Source organism: Heteronotia binoei, chromosome 18, assembly GCF_032191835.1.
Source record: "Heteronotia binoei isolate CCM8104 ecotype False Entrance Well chromosome 18, APGP_CSIRO_Hbin_v1, whole genome shotgun sequence".
Taxonomy (NCBI): domain Eukaryota; kingdom Metazoa; phylum Chordata; class Lepidosauria; order Squamata; family Gekkonidae; genus Heteronotia; species Heteronotia binoei.
Window position 1 is genome coordinate 1,698,370 of NC_083240.1, and position 18,246 is coordinate 1,716,615.

The 18,246-nt window shown below is 51.1% G+C and overlaps 1 protein-coding gene across 1 annotated transcript in view; it reads left to right on the forward strand.

Moving 5' to 3' along the window:
- The window catches only part of IGSF21 (immunoglobin superfamily member 21), a 148,320-nt gene that overhangs the window by 103,314 nt on the left and 26,760 nt on the right, over positions 1-18,246 (forward strand). Inside the window, exon 5 of the mRNA XM_060259586.1 lies at positions 17,490-17,605. Coding sequence (XP_060115569.1) covers positions 17,490-17,605 — 116 coding nt within the window. The remainder of the gene's footprint in view (positions 1-17,489; positions 17,606-18,246) is intronic.

Below are 18,246 nucleotides of genomic sequence, written 5' to 3' on the forward strand. Positions count from 1 at the left end.
CTCCTGGACCTGAATCAAACTGTCCCATTCCTCAAAGCAGCTAACAACAGTAGCTGGAAAACCATTTGGAAGGACTATGCAATAAAACCAATGTATACGGTGGAGTAAAAACAAAATGATTGAGACATGCCATCATCAGAAAGCCCCTTCCCCCAAATCCACCCTGCCAAAGCCTCCCGTGGGCAGATGTGCCTTGAGGCAGCATTTAGGAGGAAGGAGTTCTTGGGAGAGGTTGCTCCACAACATGGGGCCCACCACCAAGGTGACCATGCTTTCCAGAGGCAGATGTTTGAACTTCCCAATCAAGGGTCTTTGACAAGGACCTCAGCAAGAGGTGGGTTCATATGGGCAGTGGGTGTTCCATGGGAGATGCCACTGTGTGAGACCTGGGGGCACCAGATTATGGAGGTTAGGCTGGCCCCAGGCCCTTGGCTGCTTCAAAACAAGGCTGCTCTCCTTCCCCCTTCCTTCTTGATGCTGCAGCTCCTGAGGGATTTCTTTATTTCATCTCAGAATTGGAAGGTACCACCAAAGTCATCTAGTCTGACCCCCGGCCAACACAGGAACTACAGCTATAATATTCCTGACAAGTAGGTATCCAATCAATACTTAAAAACCTCTATTGATTAAGCATCTACCACCTCTCACCCTGTTTGGAGCATGTGTGGAGGAGCATGTAGAAATTAGCAACATCCTGAGAACTGTCTCACACATCCATGGAAGTCCTCCCAACTCTGGATGTGCAGCTCAAGTTTCTGTGTGTTCCCCTCGGGAAGTGACTCATTTCAACACACTTCCTCCCGAATAAGTAGACATAGGATTGAAGCCCAGGGCTTTTTTTTGTAGCAGGAACTCCTTTGCATATTAGGTCACACTCCCCTGATTAGCCAATCCTCCAAGAGCTTACAGTAGGCCCTGTATGAAGAGCTCTGTAAGCTCCAGAAGGATTGGCTACATCAGAGGGGTGTGGCCTAATATGCAAAAGAGTTTCTGCTACAAAAAAAGCCCTGCAATCCATCCAGGACTTTTTTTGTAGCAGGAACTCCTTAGCCTGTTAGGCCACACACCACTGATGTAGCCAATCCTCCAAGAGCTTACAGTAGGCCCTGTACGAAGAGCCCTGTAAGCTCCATGAGGATTGACTACATCAGAGGGGTGTGGCCTAATATGCAAAGGAGTTCCTGCTACAAAAAAAGCCCTGCTGAAGCCTTCATGTGCTCATCAACTTCCTGGCCAAACTTGAGATTCTCTTCCTTGCTGAGCATGAGTGTGCAGACTGTAGAAAGCTTTGTAGAAGGCAACCACTCAGTAAGTGGTCCATGGTTGGTAGCTGAAGCTCTGAGATGAAGCACAATGCGTCCAAGCCATACAGGGTTAACGGCATTGCCAACAGAACCAGTGAACTGTGACTCTGGCCCAAGCAGGTCTTTAAAAATGAATCAACGGCAGTCCTAGATGCTCCGGACGAAATGCAAACACCAGCTGTCCCTCACAGTCCTTTTCTGGCCCTCTGGGCTGAGGAGGCAGCTGGATGGCCATTGAGTCAGCGGGTTGTGGGTGTCGTAGCCAAGAGGGCAGGCCTCCATCTTTGTTGTTCCTGCTGAGAGAGTGTCAGGTCTGGGCGAGCCGTGCCAGGGAGCAGCACGGAACAGATGTTGCGATTTATATTTACTGAGCGGCTTCATTTGCCGTGGAGAAATGTGGAGATGACAAACGAGGGTGGAAGGCAGCTTCGGCACCAGCTGCTGTCATGTTTCATGCCGCCTGCAGCCTCCAGAACCCTTTTGGGGGGCAGAGCGAGAGGGAAAAGGCAGCAGTCGGGCCTCGTTCTGTCTTCCGGTCCCTCATAATGAGGGAAGCCAAGCCTTCTCCTTGAGGAGCAGACAAAACACTTGGGAAGGAAGGGCTGTGTCTGATAACTGCAGGTTCCATCGCCATGGAGATGGGATCAGTAGGCCGAAGCCTGCTTTGATTGATAGGGCTTTTCTCCTGAGCTCAGGTGCTTTACAGTCTTGGGATGAAGGTGGAACAGGAACAGGGATGAGGGGTGGACTGGGATCCTGAAACAGCCTTGGATGCAAATGGAACTAGGAGAAGAGCCTGCAGAACCGTGAGGGTCTGCTCGGGTCTCACTGTGGTGCCCATGACACAGTGGGTACCAGCTTGGAAGGGCAATAAGGTTGCCAGGTCTGGGTTGGAAAATACCTGCTTTGAGCTCAGAAGGCCCTAGACTCTTTCCTTGGTATTTCCAGCTGAAGGTTCTCTCTGCCTGTGACATGAAAGTCGTGCTTCAGAGCAGTCCGGAGGTTGGGGGAGCAGAGCTCTGAGTCTCTACTAGGCAGCTTGATAACCTTCAAATGATCTTGGGGGAATAAGTTTCCTGTCAAGTCTGCAAAGCAGAAGTGCCTGGAGATCAAGGGACACCATGGTTCGAAGGACCCCCAGTTGTTTAGAAATGTCATCAGAGCGACCTTCAGATCTGGGAACGGAGCTCCATCTCCCACACGGCCTGTTGTGTAACCGGCTCCAACCTTGCAGAAAAAACATGGCACCAAACGAGGTCATGTTTGCCTATGGGAGGCTGTCCTTCTCTTCAGAAGCAGGTGAACCTAATAGCAGCAGAGTTATGGAACAAAGCTGCCAAATTTAACCTCTAATGTATGTCCCACTTCTGATAGGACACTGTGTTCTCAGCTCTTGGCGGAAAATAATTGGCAATTTCTGAGTGGCTCTAGCCAGCCACTCTCCAAATGTCACTGTCAAATTGTGCCAATATAAACTCACCCAGCTGTTTAGGGCATGGGGCGCGGGGGGGGGGGGGGGGTGTTGGCAGTGCTGTTTGTATTTGCCACTAGGTGCCAGTAGAGTCATATTAGGTGTGCCAGTTGTGCTATAGCGACACCTAGTGACAGAAAGCAAGTATTGCAAATTAGCTTTAGTATGCTGTACAAAAAGAAGAAAAATGTAAACTCACCTTCAGCTGTATTTCTTACTGATGTGATAAAGCCCCCAAAATGACAGCCATTGCTTTGAGTGTACTGATGCATCTAAGTCAGAAGATGTCTTGCAAGTACTTCAAAGGAATTTCAGAAGGGGTTTTCTACTTGCCTGTTGTGTTGAGCAGTTTCTTCTACACTATTGGTTCAAGCTGGCAGAAAGTTTATAAATTGAGGTAATCTATATCTGCAAAAGAATCCCAAAACACAGCTTATCCTTAGACTGTATCATTCCCCCACCCCATAAAAAATCAATACATAAAGTAAATTGACTGAGATTCCTATTCCACGATAGCCTCAGCTTTTCTGCAGTTTCTACATGAGAAAGCTGGCCTAAGTCAGAGCACTGGTCTGGAGGCAAGCGGGTGGTCAAGCAGTGACAGGCAAGCTGAGACCATCTGAACAAGCAAACAACCAAGCCGAGGGCAACTTCATTGGGCGAGCTGGGTAAGGGGCGTGCTTTCTCTGCCTTGTGGGTGGTCACAGTGCCACCTTCTGACCCTTGGAGGTTGGGGTGCTGCAGTTCAGAAGGAAGGCAGCAGTGACTCCCACCTTTGACAAGGTTTCTTGTTGGCTAAGAGAAGAAAGTGTGTGGGTGCCACCATTCAAGGCAGGGCTGGATTAACAATTACGCCAAGCAGGCACTGGCCTATGGGCCCCCATGCTTTTAGGGGCCCCAGGCCAGCTTTCCCCCCCAGTTTCCCCCCTGCTTGCAGCCCTCCCAGCCTCCACGTGCAGCCAGCAACTGAGCTGCTCTTTGCCCGACTTGCCCGGTGTGGTGTCATTGCCAAGTTTGCCTCTTTCTGCCTCCCCCCCACAGCTTTGTCAAAGGGGCTTTTGAGAAGGGGCCTGCAGGCTACAGCAGGGACCGTGGGCAGCGGGGTGGGTGCTCTGACTCTGAGATAATCTGCAAGGGGCTCCCAAGATTTTGACTGCCTAGGGGCCTCCGTAGGGTTTAATCCAGCACCGATGCAGGGTCCTGGTTTGGGGTCCCTGGCAAATTACAGGGACTCCCCTCCACCCCCGTGGTCTTCAAATCATCCTCCCAGTATCAGCTTCGCTCAGGTCTTGCAAACTGCAGGTCATGTCCTCCTGCATTGAATCCCTCCCTCTCATGTTGGATCTTCCTCATTTCCTGCCACCTTCGATTTTTCCTAGTGAATGTTGTCATCTCATAATCCCACCAAACCACGGTAGCCTCTGTTTATTCACGGTCCGGGCTTGATTGTCAAGTATGGTGCAAGCAAACCTGTGCTGGTCTGTGCATTTCAACTCCTGATGAGGTATCAGCCTAAAGAGTGTGTTGCTCATTGCTTTGAAGCTGCGTTAATGGAAAAGGGTCTTCCACTTTAATTTTGCAAAGCAGGAAATGCCGGTTTCCTCTGCCCAAGCAGCAGCGGTGGCAGCCATTCTAGCTGGCGAGATCTCCTGCGTCGAGGGTTCATCTCCTTCCCCTGACATCTCAGCTGCCCTCAGGTTTAGAAGAGAGGCCAGTGACCCCCCAGCTGGCTCTTGCCAGCGCTGAAGCAGGATAAGAATAATTCATTTCCTAACGGGGCAGCAGGTCCATTCCAAAGGATGCAATTAAGCCAGAGGCTCCTGGGAGAGACCTTTCCATCCTCCGACGTCCTCATAAAGAGAGCCTACCCTACCAAAGTTGGACTGTGCCGACTTATACTCCAGGCTGAGCCACGTTTGCCCTTTCCTTCAGGAGGAGCAGGGGAGGGAAAGCAGTCCTTGATGTGGTTGTTCCTGGAAGGCTGCCTAAAGCAAGATTCTGCACAGATCTGAGAGCCTCTCCTCAAGTCATTGGGAGGGAGAGTCAACTACATACAATGTTGGCCTATTGCAAGATTCCGGGGGAGGGAGGGGAAAGATGCCCAGCTGCTCCCTCCCCCTTTCAGTGACTTCATTCTGAATTATTCACTGGGGAGGGGGGGGACCGTCTCCCCAGGTGCTCTTCCACCATCCTGTGATTGAAGGAAGGTTAGCTGACCTTTTCCTCCTAAGCCCCATTCTCCTTATGTTTGGGAGCCATTCAGACTATTTCTGATCGTCAGAATGGAACCATGTGGCCAGTGACAGTTCCATGGATGCTTCTGGCTCAACATTAGGAAGAGCTTCCTGACTGTTAGAGCGATTCCTTGGGAGGTGGTGGGCTCTCCTTCCTTGGAAGTTTTGAAACAGAGGCTAGATGGCCACCTGACAGCAATGAAGATCCTGTGCATTTAGGGGGAGGTATTTGTGAATTTCCTGCATTGTGCAAGGGGTTGGACTAGATGACCCTGGAGGTCCCTTCCAACTCTATGATCCTATGATTCCCATTATGCATTGAATTTCCTACGTTGTGCAGGGGGTTGGGCTAGATGTCCCTGGAGGTCCTTCCAATGCTAGTATTCTATGATTCTTTGTGAACACAGGAAGTTGCCTCATGCTGAATCAGATTCTTGGTCTGTCAAAGTCAATATTGGCTACTCAGGCTGGCAGTGGCTCTCCAGGGTCTCAGGCTGAGGTCTTTTCCCATCCCCTACTGCCCATTCCTTTCAAATGGAGATTCTGTCAGGAATTGAACCAGGGACCTTCTGCAGAGGCTCTACCACTGAGCCACGGACCCTCCCTGGAGCACTGCCCACCCCCGAAGGATGGCAGTGCTAGCTTTCACAACTGGTCCCCACTATATCAGCCCTCTGTTTAAGGCTTACCAGATCACAGCGTAGGGTAGTGGCACCTGTATGCTTCCTAAATTCTCCTGAGCAGCTCCCCGCCCCAGCCACAAAAAACAAAACAAAAGCCCCTTCCTTCTCCTGCTGAACTGAGTCCTTCCTCCAATTTACTGAAGCCCTTTTGCCCTGGAAGAGAGCCTGACTGAGCTGCAATTTAGCATCCGGGCTCTGTTGCACAATCAGCACACAAAACCAGCAGCCTAAACAAGGCTCATCAAAATCCCCACATTCTTCTAATGGGATGTGCCAATCCTGCCCTTTTCGGATGGTCCTCAGGCCCCCTCATGGGCAGCCTCCCGGTTGGGGTGCCCTTTGGTGCTCGGGTAGATCGGCTCTCACCGGAAGGCTTTGCAGAGTTTTGAAATCAAGCGTGCTCCTTCCTTCCCGAGCTGCACACCCAAGAACACTCTCCAGGGATGACTTCAAGAATTTATCCTTCTCCACCAGCGATTTCTGCACAGAGGCTTAGATTTAGCTCTGTAGCTCTTTCTCCTCCATTTTTCTCCCTCCTTCCCGCTCTCGTGCTCTTTGTTAATTCGTTTCTCTGCCCCCTCGTGCACTTCGTCCTGCAGCTGTCGTTAAATCACCGGGGGGAAAAGCCGTTCCGCCTACAGATTAGCCCAGCAGCACCCATTAAAACGGCAAAAAGGTTCTGAGGCAACCTCTTGTTCAATCTTTGTGGCCTTAAACTTACAAGTCTCTTGGTAATGAGGTAAGAAACCCTGCTGGTGAAACAATCCTTAGAGGCAGCCAGGAAAGGAGGGTGCCAGAGGGAATTCTCAGCCGGGGGGATGGAACATGGGGGAGGTTGTCATTTCCCAGGTGATGCTCAGCATGGGGAGTGGTGGGGAACCATGGCCAATTGGGGCCAGGGGACAGACAGACATGTGCAGGGCTTGCTGAATCTGAGGCAGGAGCAGCTTGCCAGTTGGTTCTGTGCAATGAGGAGGAGCAGGGCTGGGAGACGGAGTGCAATGCGGAAGGGCCGTGGCTCACTGGCAGAACATCTGCTTGGCATGCAGGAAGTCCCAGGTTCAATCCCCGGCATCTCCAGTTAGAAAGGATCAGGTAGCAGATGATGGGAAAGACCTCCGACTGAGACCCTGGAGAGCTGCTGCCAGTCTGAGCAGACATTACTGACTTGGATGGACCAAAGAGGGTCTGTAGAAGGCAGCTTCCCGTGTTCATGCGATGGAATCCAGGAACAGCGTTCAGAATGGAAGATGGACAGGGAGAGGCTCAGAAGAAGAAGAAGAAGATATTGGATTTATATCCCGCCCTCCACTCCAAAGAGTCTCAGAGCGGCTCACAATCTCCTTTACCTTCCTCCCCCACAACAGACACCCTGTGAGGTGGGTGGGGCTGGAGAGGGCTCTCACAGCAGCTGCCCTTTCAAGGACAACCCCTGCCAGAGCTATGGCTGACCCAAGGCCATGCTAGCAGGTGCAAGTGGAGGAGTGGGGAATCAAACCCGGTTCTCCCAGATAAGAGTCCGCACACTTAACCGCTACACCAAACTGGCTCTCCCAAACAGGGAACGTCCAGTCTAGAACAGTTGCAGCAGGAGAGATCTGGATGTTTCTGGAGCAGCAGAGGTGGTGCCAGTCTGGACTTCAGGCAGCAAAAACATTTTCCCCCACCCACCCCCTTGTTCCCCATGGTCCATCTCACCCAGGGTTGTGTCTTGGAGCAGGCAGCAGATCTTTCCTAGACCTCTTCCCAGAGTTCCTCAAGGCTTATGCAGGCAACCTTTTGCATGCCAAGCATGTGTTTTGAACCATGAGCACTGGAAATGCAACTCCGTCTCGATGGGCTCCCACCCATGTGCGCCTGCTTGACCCCAAGTTAGACCACTGGCTCATTCCACTCTGTGCTTGGGCTGACAGCCGCTCTCGCTGACAGTCTTGGGCAGAGGGAGCCTTCCCAGCACTTCTTACCCAAGACGCTTTTGCTACAAATGCTGAGGACCAAACCGGGAGGTTTCTGTGTAGCGAAACAGGTTCAGCATAGAGCTGTAGACTCCGTCCCTCCCCGGCCAATCCAACCCATGCCCAGGTATTCTTCCTGCTTCGCTGTAAAGAACGGGCAAGTCTCCCAGCCGCCAGAGATGATCTTTCAATTTGGAAGCCGTAACGGGAACGAACGCTCGGTTGAGTCAACCTGGGGGGGATTCGGCAGCCAAAGAGGTCATTGCGACAAAACACCACGCCTGGCTTCCAAAATGGGTTTGGATGATTTTTATGCCTGGTAATAACATGTGTAGCTATGCAAGCTGGGACATTAAGGGCAATCAAATCTTATGCTTCAGGGCATAAAACCATCACCCACTGGGAGCCTCTGCCCACCCCCTCCTCCACAGACAGCACTGCATTAAGCACGTCGTGTTTTTAATTTTCCTTCCTCCGCCGCATCCGGTACATTTCCCTTATAAATACTGTCTTCGGAGAGTGGAGGCCTGATTGCTTCAATTAAACTAGCCGGCTGTGTCTCCTGGATCTCGGTGGGATCTCGAGGAAATGAAAGGCCAGGCAAGTCTCGGGAAGGTCGGCAAAGGGGTGGCCTTTGTTACTTGCAGAGAGTAGCCAAGGGAGACCCTGATTTGGGCTGACCACAGCCTGGGGAAGGGGGGGTTAGTTAAGCCCACCCCACACTATTTCCTAATATTAGAAGTCCCCCGAAGCTGTGATTTGCCCCATCAAGACATACAAAGTTGTCTCACCTGCCTCTCACACTTTGGTCCTCCAACAGGTTAAATCTGTGGTTCTCCCAGCCTGCCTTTTATCTTCACAACGACCTTGTGTGGTAGGTTAGCTCCAAAGAAGGTGACTAGTTTAAGGGCAGCCCAGGAGTTTCATGGCTTTCAGAATGTCCACCTGTGAGTGACAGCCTCCTGCAGCTGCTGTTAACCTGAAGAAATCACGCTGGAGTTCTCTGGCCTATGTCTCCTCCAACATCTTGTCTAGATCAGCCCTGCTAGATTCCCTTTGCCTGGAGTGGCTCCATTCATGCTTTCATACAGTAGCTCTGGGATGCCATAACAGAGAGCTTCACCCCTTGCCTTTGGGCCCACCAGGCGTCAGTTAAAAGGTCAGGGAAAGAGAGAGAGGCTGGCTGTCAACAGAACGAGATTCAGTCTTCCAGATTCCACTGCAGGACTGGAGACAAGATTAGTGGGGGGAATGAGATTGTGGCACACAGCTTTTCAGATGGAAATCGGCAAGTGAAGAGGCAAATACTTTGAACAGTCTCTATTTTTTTTTTCTTGTTAAAGTCACGATTTCCAGTTCTAAAGAACCAGCATCAGTCGTGCCACTGATGAGCTGGACGTGAGGGAATGCACACGCTCGGTGTGGCTTTTGCAGGAAGAACATGCAGGTGAAGGATGAGAAGAGACCCCTGCGGTGTCAGCCGGGAGCTCATAGAAGCTTTGCAGCTTGATTGACAGGCATCCGGCTCAGTAAATCCGACTGGCTCAGCCATCTGACTTGCTGGTCCTCCGTGCTCCAGGTTCGGGGGGGGGGGGGGGCTGCCTTTTTGTTCTCAGTTTTTGCAATCTTTCAAATACATTTTCCTTTTTTAAAAAGCAACTTAAATTATCCAAATTATTTTGGCTTAAATCGTTCAGTTAGATCATTCAAACAACGAAGGGCATGGATTCAAAGGTGGCAGAAACAAACACAGGAGTGTGTCTTGAAGAGCCAGCAGGGGGCAGCAGTCTCAGAAAACACTGAGGGGGGGCACCAAGCAATCCAAAGGGTCCAAACCTAGTGGGGGGGGGCAGCCACAGCCATAGCAGTGACACTGCCAGCAAACCAGTGTTCCCAAAAGAGAGTTAAGAACATGGGAACATAAGAGAAGCCATGTTGGATCAGGGCAGTGGCCCATCCAGTCCAACACTCTGAGTCATACAGTGGCCAAAAAAACCCAGGCGCCATTGGGAGGTCCATCAGTGGGGCCAGGACACCAGAAGCCCTCCCACTGTGCCCCCTCCAGCACCAAAAAGACAGAGCATCACTGCCCCAGACAGAACATAAGAAGAGCCATGTTGGATCAGGCCAATGGCCCCTTCAGTCCAACACTCCGTGTCACACACTGGCAAAAAAAAACCCCAGGCGCCATCAGGAGGTTCATCAGTGGGGCCAGGACACTAGAAACCCTCCCACTGTGCCCCCCCAACACCAAGAAGACAGAGCATCACTGCCCCAGACAGAACATATGAGGAGATACGTTGGATCAGGCCAGTGGCCCCTCCAGTCCAACACTCTGTGTCACACACTGGCCAAAAAACCCCAGGCGCCATCAGGAGGTCCATCAGTGGGGCCAGGACACTAGAAGCCCTCCCACTGTGTCCCCCCAGCACCAAGAAGACAGAGCATCACTGCCCCAGACAGAACATAAGAGGAGCCATGTTGGATCAGGCCAATGGCCCCTCCAGTCCAACACTCCGTGTCACACACTGGCAAAAAAAACCCCCAGGCGCCATCAGGAGGTCCATCAATGGGACCAGGACACTAGAAGACATCATCTGTGAAGGGCCATTTGGGTTGGAGAGGAAGTTGAGGAGAGAGCTCCTGGGTTTCCCTTTGTACCAAAGGGCAAGGCTCAGGAGGAGGAGAGGAGGAGAACACAGTGGCCAAACAGTAGCCTCTCTGGTCTCCATCGGAAGGTGCTGAGGGAGCTGCAGGCCAAAGGGGCACACAGATCACCCTGCCCACTTTGCAGATGCGGAGAAGGGTCTCTGCAGAAGACCACCAGTCCAGGTTTGATCCCTGGGTTAATGATAGAAATGGAAGCTTCATTCAGTAGTTCAAAATTATTCCGAGATTTGGGGGGAGGGGAATGCCACAGGTGCCGACCAGTCAGTGCCCCTTTAGTTTGCCAGCTCTGGGTTGGGAAATTCCTGGAGATTTTGGGGTGGAGCCTGGGGAGGTTTGGGGAGAGTAGAAGGTCATCGACTCCATCGTCCCCAAAAGCCATTTTTCTCCAGGGGGATCTGATCTCTGTTGTCTGGAGACAGGGCCGGTTCGCCCACTAGGCAGACTAGGTGGTTGCCTAGGGTGCCGGGAGGGGGTGCCAAATTGGGCTCCCCCCCTCCCGATGCCCAAGACAACCGCCTAGGCTGATCAATTGTAATTGTGGGAGAACTCCTGGCTCCGCCTGGAGGTTGGCAACTCTACCTGCCCCTTGATGTCTGCTTCTTGTAGAATAGATTTCTCCTCCCCCTTCCCCAAGAGGGGCAAAGATAGATTGGGACAGGATGGGTGGAGGTCACTTCGGAAACGCTCTTGACAGGAAAACAAATGGCCTTTCATTCCTTGAGAGTTCTACCTTGCTGCTCTGGCAAATCTTCTCTTCAAAATTTGGTAGGCAAAATGATGCCTGCCCTCCTCTACAGGGAACTGGCGGTTGGGGGGGGGGAGATGAAAGGGCTGCTTGTTAGGCTCTTCTTCACTTTCTCCTTCCCCCTCCCTAAATTGGTGCTGGGGGAGGAAACCTGCCACTACATAATGAGAGATTCTGACATCTCCCAGGTCACCCGGGATGGTTTACACCTCCCCTGTTGGATGATGCTAAATTTAGCAGCCCCAGGATTAGGTAAAGTTTTCTTCCTCCAGACGGCACCTTTAATTGGCCATGATGTGTGACTTCATGGTCCAGAGAGCACAGGGAGTGTGTGGTGGGAGGATGGAGGGGAGCCGGAAAGGTGACCGGTAGATCCTGGCAGAAGGGGAAGGCAGGACTTCGGCAATGGCCATCTTGACTGGCACAGTGCCCTGTCAGTCCCTTTGCGCTGGTGTTGATGGCTGATGAAGAGCTAAAGAGACTGTCGTTTTGCTCAGCCTGGGGGAGACAGCGATCCCAGGAGTGAGAGGCCTGCTGGGAGGCAGAGAGGCTTCAGCTGAGAACCACAGGAGAGATTTCCTGGGCGCCTCCCCTCCCTTCCACTGCATTCCCCTCGGCTCTGAGATGATTTGAGATTTCATATCCTTGCCATTTTGACTTCAAAATCTTTGTTTCAATTTCACATCTCTCTGACACGTGTTTTGTGCCATTTTCTGCTCTTTGCACTGAATTCGCCCTGTTATATATATATATAACTGAATCAGTAAATCAGCTACACATGCATATTGAACATGTATTACATTCATTGTGTGTGGCATTAGGAGACAAGGGAAAAGGAGCCCTGTGGCGCAGAGTGCTAAGCTGCAGTACTGCAGTCCAAGCTCTGCTCACGGCTTGAGTTCGATCCCAGCGGACGCTGGGTTCAGGTAGCCGGCTCAAGGTTGACTCAGCCTTCCATCCTTCCGAGGTTGGTCAAATGAGTACCCAGCTTGCTTGGGGGGGGGGGGGCGGAATGTAGATGACTGGGGAAGGTAGTGGCAAACCACCCCATAAAAAGCCTGCCATGGAAACATTGTGAAAGCAACGTCACCCCAGAGTTGGAAATGACTGGTGCTTGCACAGGGGACTACCTTTACCTTTATGTGGGATTAGACAGTATAATTAAATCCTCAAAAAGACTCTGTTGGCTGGACCCCTGCTTTGCCCCTGATGACAGGAGGAAACAAAGCAGTGTCCCTTACTATGCTCTTAATGCTGGTACAGGACCCCTGGGGGGAGGCAGCCCTTGCAGCCCCCAGTCCGCAGTAGTGCAACTGCCTCTGGCAGATAGCACAGTTATCCATTTAGGATTGCCAGACAGTGGCTGGCGCCCAGTAGGGACATGGGGGAGCACCATTGTTTCAACAGTGTGATGTCATTTCCAGGGCGAACCTGGAAGTGACATCAGACCACTCTAGGATTCAGCAGAAACTCTGCTTTTGCCGTAGAGTTTCTGTAGAATTCTAGAGTGGCATGATGTCACTTCCTGGAAATGACATCCTACCACTTCTGCAATGGTGTTTTTTCTTCTTTTTGCCTCCACTGGCCTACTGAGTGTCAGAAGGCAGGAAATCTGGCAACTTTATATCATCCTCTTTTCTGAGTTTGCAAGGCAAGCTCTCACACCCCCACAGTCTCTAAGTTGAAGCAACAATGCGTAAAGCGTTGGACCTGGCCTGACAGGACCACTAATCTTCCATCAGGCACCCACACTGCAGCTGTTGCGTTCCATGGTACGCCAGCACTCCTTTCTGTTATTTAAACCTCTTGCCAGCCCCCTCTGGGTTGGCTTCTATATTTCCTCCACCTCCCCATAACTCCCCATTCTCCATTTATCTGTCTCCTGTCTCTCTCCCGCAAATGTTTTCCAAGATCATTTCTCTTCCTTCCCGGCAAGTCCATCTTTCTCACGCTTTGACACAGATCTATGATTTTACATTTGGAGGCCTCCCAATCCATTGATGCCAGGGGAGGGAAGGCAAGATATATTTTTGTGGGGCCCTTGGGAGGCAAGAGATGTGACATGACAAAGCAGAAGCCAGCTTTCAGATGCCTCTTCTGGTGGCGGAGAACTCTACACGGACATAAAAATATTCTAGGAAAATTCAGGGCTGCGCCTGGAGCACCACCATCCCCACCCATCTAATTCTCAGGAAAAGAGCAGGCCCTGGGGGAATCCTGTATTTTTCCTCCTCGTTCAACAGATGTGTTGGGGTCGCTGACTCATGCTGCAGGAAAACACACAATCAAGGGCCACCTGGAAAGACCTTTCCAAGTCCAGTTGCTACTAAAATCCTGACTGGGAAATGTCTTCAGGGAGAAGGCAAAGCGGAACACCAAGTATGCATTTTTAAGAAGTTGCTCGGTACTTTTGAGCAGGAAGTGGGACTGGGAGGCCAGCCCTTTGCTTCCAACCAAAGATGCTGGTTTGGGGATGTGGTGCAGGAAATCCTGCTGGAGAGTCAGAGTACAGCAGTGAGTTGATAGGCTCTCACTTCACTTAAATCAACTGAGTTCTCTTCATAAGAACCTCAGAAGAGCCCTGCTGGATCAGACCAGTGAGGGTCCATCTAGTCCAGCCTCCTGTCTCACACAGTGGCCAACCAGTTCCTCTGGAGGGCCAACAACAGGGCAGAGAGGCTGAAGCCTTCCCCTGTGAAGAACATTAGAAGAGCCATGATGGATCAGACCAGTGAGGGTCCATCCAGTCCAGCCTCCTTTCTCACACAGTGGCCAACCAGTTCCTCTAGAGGGCCAACAACAGGAAATAAAGGCCAAGGCCTTCATAAGAACCTCAGAAGAGCCCTGCTGGATCAGACCAGTGAGGGTCCATCTAGTCCAGCCTCCTGTGTCACACAGGGGCCAACCAGTTCCTCTGGAAGGCCAACAACAGGGCAGAGAGGCTGAGGCCTTCATAATAACCTCAGAAGAGTCCTGCTGGATCAGACTAGTGAGGGTCCATCTAGTCCAGCCTCCTGTCTCACACAGGGGCCCAACCAGTTCCTCTGGAGGGCCAACAACAGGGCAGAGAGGCCGAGGCCTTCATAAGAACATCAGAAGAGCCCTGCTGGATCAGACCAATGAGGGTCCATCTAGTTCAGCCTCCTGTCTCACACAGTGGCCAACCAGTTCCTCTGGAGGGCCAAGAACAGGGCAGATAGGCCGAGGCCTTCATAAGAACATCAGAAGAGCCTTGCTGGATCAGATCAGGGAGAGTGCATCTAGTCCCACCTCCCGTCTCACACAGTGGTCAGCCAGTTCCACTGGAGGGCCAGCCATGGGGCACCTACCTCCCCAAGTAAGAGGCCGTGGGAGAGAGTTTGAATGCACTGCACCTCTTCCTTCTCAGTGGGGCCCACTAAGAACCCCCAGCTAGCCTTACTTCACAGGACCCGTGAGAGCTGTAGTCCTCATGGCTGGTTGGAGGGAGATGCCACAAACTGCTTTTTGCAGGCTTTCTATTTGTCCTGGAAGTGTATGTGTGTGTGTGAAGTGTTGTCAAGTCACTTCCCACTTACAGCAACCCTATGAATTAATGTCCTCCAAGAAGTCTTGTCTTTAACAGCCTTGTCCAGTTCTGGCAGACTGAGGGTCCTTGTGGCTTCCTGGATAGGATCTGTTAATCTCCTGTAGGGTCTTCCTCTTTTCCTAGCAGAATTGTCTTTTCCAGTGAGTCTTTTCTCATGATGTGACCAAGGAACGGCAGCCTCAGTTGAGTCATTTTAGCTTGAAGTTGATGCTACCCTTTCCTCCTCCTGGGCAAGCCACCCTTAAGCCACGCATCGAGCCCAGTCAGCTGAATGGCTGCTAATGGACCATGAATGTTTCTAACCCTTCCTCGCCTTGTGGCGTGAGTTTTGCAGCGCTGGGTTTGCTGTAACCTGGTGGATCAGCATAGGAAGCTGCCTAACTCCTCTGGGCAGTGGCTCTCTAAGGTCTCTAAGGACCAAGAGAGGCCTTCTCATGGTCACCCAGAGGCCAGAGATAGGAAGGAGCCTGGGGCCGTCTGCATACAAGACAAAGACCACAAAGATGTCTTTTCCCCGCGCAACAGCATTGATTCCCCCCACATCGGAGCTAAAGTGGGTTATAATGTGACGAGGAAAAGACCGTCTGGCTTTTGTATCCTGAGAAATACCGTGGAAATGATAAATAAGGACGAAACTCTGCCTCCGGTTCCGTTTGATGGGGGGGAAACAGCCCAATCCTCCAATCCGCTATAAAGGCAGTCAAGCGAGCCGACAGCCGTGCCGGAGCTCCTGTCTTCGACCTCCCCCTCCTCCATTTTTAAAAAGGGAATAATCTGGCTTTTGCCGCGATCAGCGCAGAGGAAGTGGAGGCTTCCGGGGGAAGCGTGAAGCCTTGACTGATGCTTGTTTGCCGGATCTGCATTTCGGGGTTTGTCAAAAGGCTCCTGCTAAAGACAAACTGGCCGCTGGGATGCACCTGAGAGGCCATCAGATCCTGGGGGGGCAGAAGGGGCTCAAAAGGTGTGTTCACCTGGCCATTTCCTCTCTTCCCTTTCAACCCAACTCACCATTCGTGGCCAGAGGCCTAACTACACGTTACAGAGATGGAAGGGATGCTGCTTCCACCCCCTCCCTCACTGGTCATGGGCGGTGCGGGGAGTGTAACTCGCCTTTGGCTTTTCACTGTCCTCCACTGATGAATTCTTGTTATTTCTTGTTTTCAGGGCTCCTGGCACTTTTGCTTGATAGAAACTTGGAACCCTACCCCCCCTACACACACACACACACAGACACACACAATCACCAACATCACAATCCTTCATCCCACACAGACTATCTCAAGAGGCATGGAAAAGTTTAATTCTGAAATTGCTGTTACATATTCGTTCTTCATGTCTGAAAAATGCTCATCTTTGCATCTGTAGTTTAATAACAGCCAGCTTGAGAGTCCTACAAGTTTGCTAAATTAAAAAAAAAACTTTCTGGTAACTAAAAAGGGATTATCCTGCCTCTGTCTGTCTGTCTGTCTGTCTACTGCTGATGCAGCTAGCACCTTAAACAAAAGTCAGAACCAAAACTTATTTTAGAAGACCTTAGTCAGTGCTGTTTCTCTCATATTGGATGATTGCACCTATGAATTTTGCCACTGAGATGGTGTGATCGTTTTGTATCTGACAGTAGCCAAGACACCAGGGCAATTCCGTATTTTTAAGTAAAGGGGTGACTAAATTAGCCTGGAACTCCTTGAATATAAGGCACTCCATAATCATATGCTTGATCGTTTCAATTTTATCATGAGCGCCTGCATGTTCTATTAGAGTACCATACTCTATTATATCTGCCCTCTGACAATGCAGAAGGAAGAGCGTTCATACCTGTAAATGTCTTCATTTTTGAGTTCTGACAGAGCAACATGAACCCATGAAACTCCCTTGTTCTGAATTAGGCCCTTGGTCCATCACAGTCAGTCTTGTCTGCTCAGACTGGCAGTGGCTTTCTCATCTGTGGTCTTTCCCATCACCTCCTGCCTGATCTTTTTAAACTGGGGAAGGTGGCCTTTGAACCTGGGACCTTCTGCACACCAAGCAGATGCTCTGCCAGTAAGCCATGCCCCTCTTTTGAAGATAGTTTCAAAGGGTTACTTGCGTGGGTCTGCAGTAGAATAGCTAGATTCGAGTCCAGAAGCACCTCATTTGCTAACAAAAATTTGGGGGGGGGGGGATAAACTGAGATGTGATGGCTCAGTGGCTCAACCATTTGTGCCCCATTGTGGAGGACCTGCAGCGTCTCAGGCTGGCTGGCTGGCTGATGCTTCTCGCAGCTTCTGCCTTGGACAGCAGACCTGGGATCCAGGAGACTCTGCACACTTCACTGGCAACGAGTCGCAGGTGTTTGTTGCAAATCCCGTTTAATAATATGAGTGGGAGTGGTTCCTTCTCTCTTCCAAAAGTAGACTGGTTTTCCAGATGCAGCATTTCACAGGGAAAATTCTCAAAAAGATCCATGATGTACTTGTGAAAGAGACATATAGAAGTTTCTTCGCGTTTCCCCAGGTTCTAGAGTTAGATACTTCCGGTCAGAGCAGAATGAAAAACAAACACCACGGGTTGTATTGAACCTTTGCTCAAATGTACAGGTGACATGGTCCAAAGTTGCCTCAAAAACATTCCTTCTGAATAATGACATTGGTTGTGAAGAGAGGGAGCTACTACTGAGAAGACCCTGCCTCTTGTGATTTCACTTTTGAGGTTACATGGAACGGCATGGCCTTTCTCTCTGCCTTTCTTCTCCTGTACTAATCCTGGCAGTAGCTTCCACCCAGCATCCTAGGTTCAGGCACACTGGTAGGGTCAAACGCCTTTGGGGAATGATGCAAACAGCCAATCAGAGTAACCGTGAGCTCTTCCTCCTGCCTCCAGCTCCTCCCATCTCGATCTCAGTCATCGCGGCAGACACGCCTGCCCCCTTCAGCCGCTACCAGGCCCAGAACTTCACCCTGGTTTGCATCGTCTCTGGTGGGAAGCCAGCCCCCATGGTAAGTTGCTGGGAGGGGAGAGGTGGAGATTTTTGTATCCTTTGGTATAGCATTTGTGCCTGGCCCACACTCCATCCTGGCATCTGGGTTCCAAAGAGCGGTTTAGCTACAGGATTGCTGTCCTGAGGAGCTCCAGAGTTTGCTTTCACCCTGGAATCACATGGGGGAAATGAATTTGGAGGTCGGGATGAGTCACAAGAGGGCAAAAGGCCCTTTTTGAATCAGGAGAGGGGGCTCTTGACTCTCATTCCACACAAACACGTGGAGTTGCCTTCTTCTGAGACAGACCCTCACTGGTCTGTCAAGTTTGGTATTGTCTCCACTGACTGACAGAGATTCTTTAGGGTCTCAAGCACAAAAAAGTGTTTCCCATCATCTCCCACCTGATGGTTTTAGGTGGAGATGCCAGGGATTGAGCTGGGGACCTCCAGCATGCCAACCGCTGAGCTCCAGCTCCTCCTAGGATAGGTGAGCAAAGTCTCTTCAACATACTGCAGCGATCTGCAAGTCATTTCTTGGAAGCTCAGTCTTGGCCTATTGCAGTTCAGCTGAGTACAGAAAAGTCGTGTGCTTAAGCTGAACAGTGAGGTTCCTTCCTTTTTTGTGCCAGAAGATTGACAGTACTGATGAGGAAGGAGCCC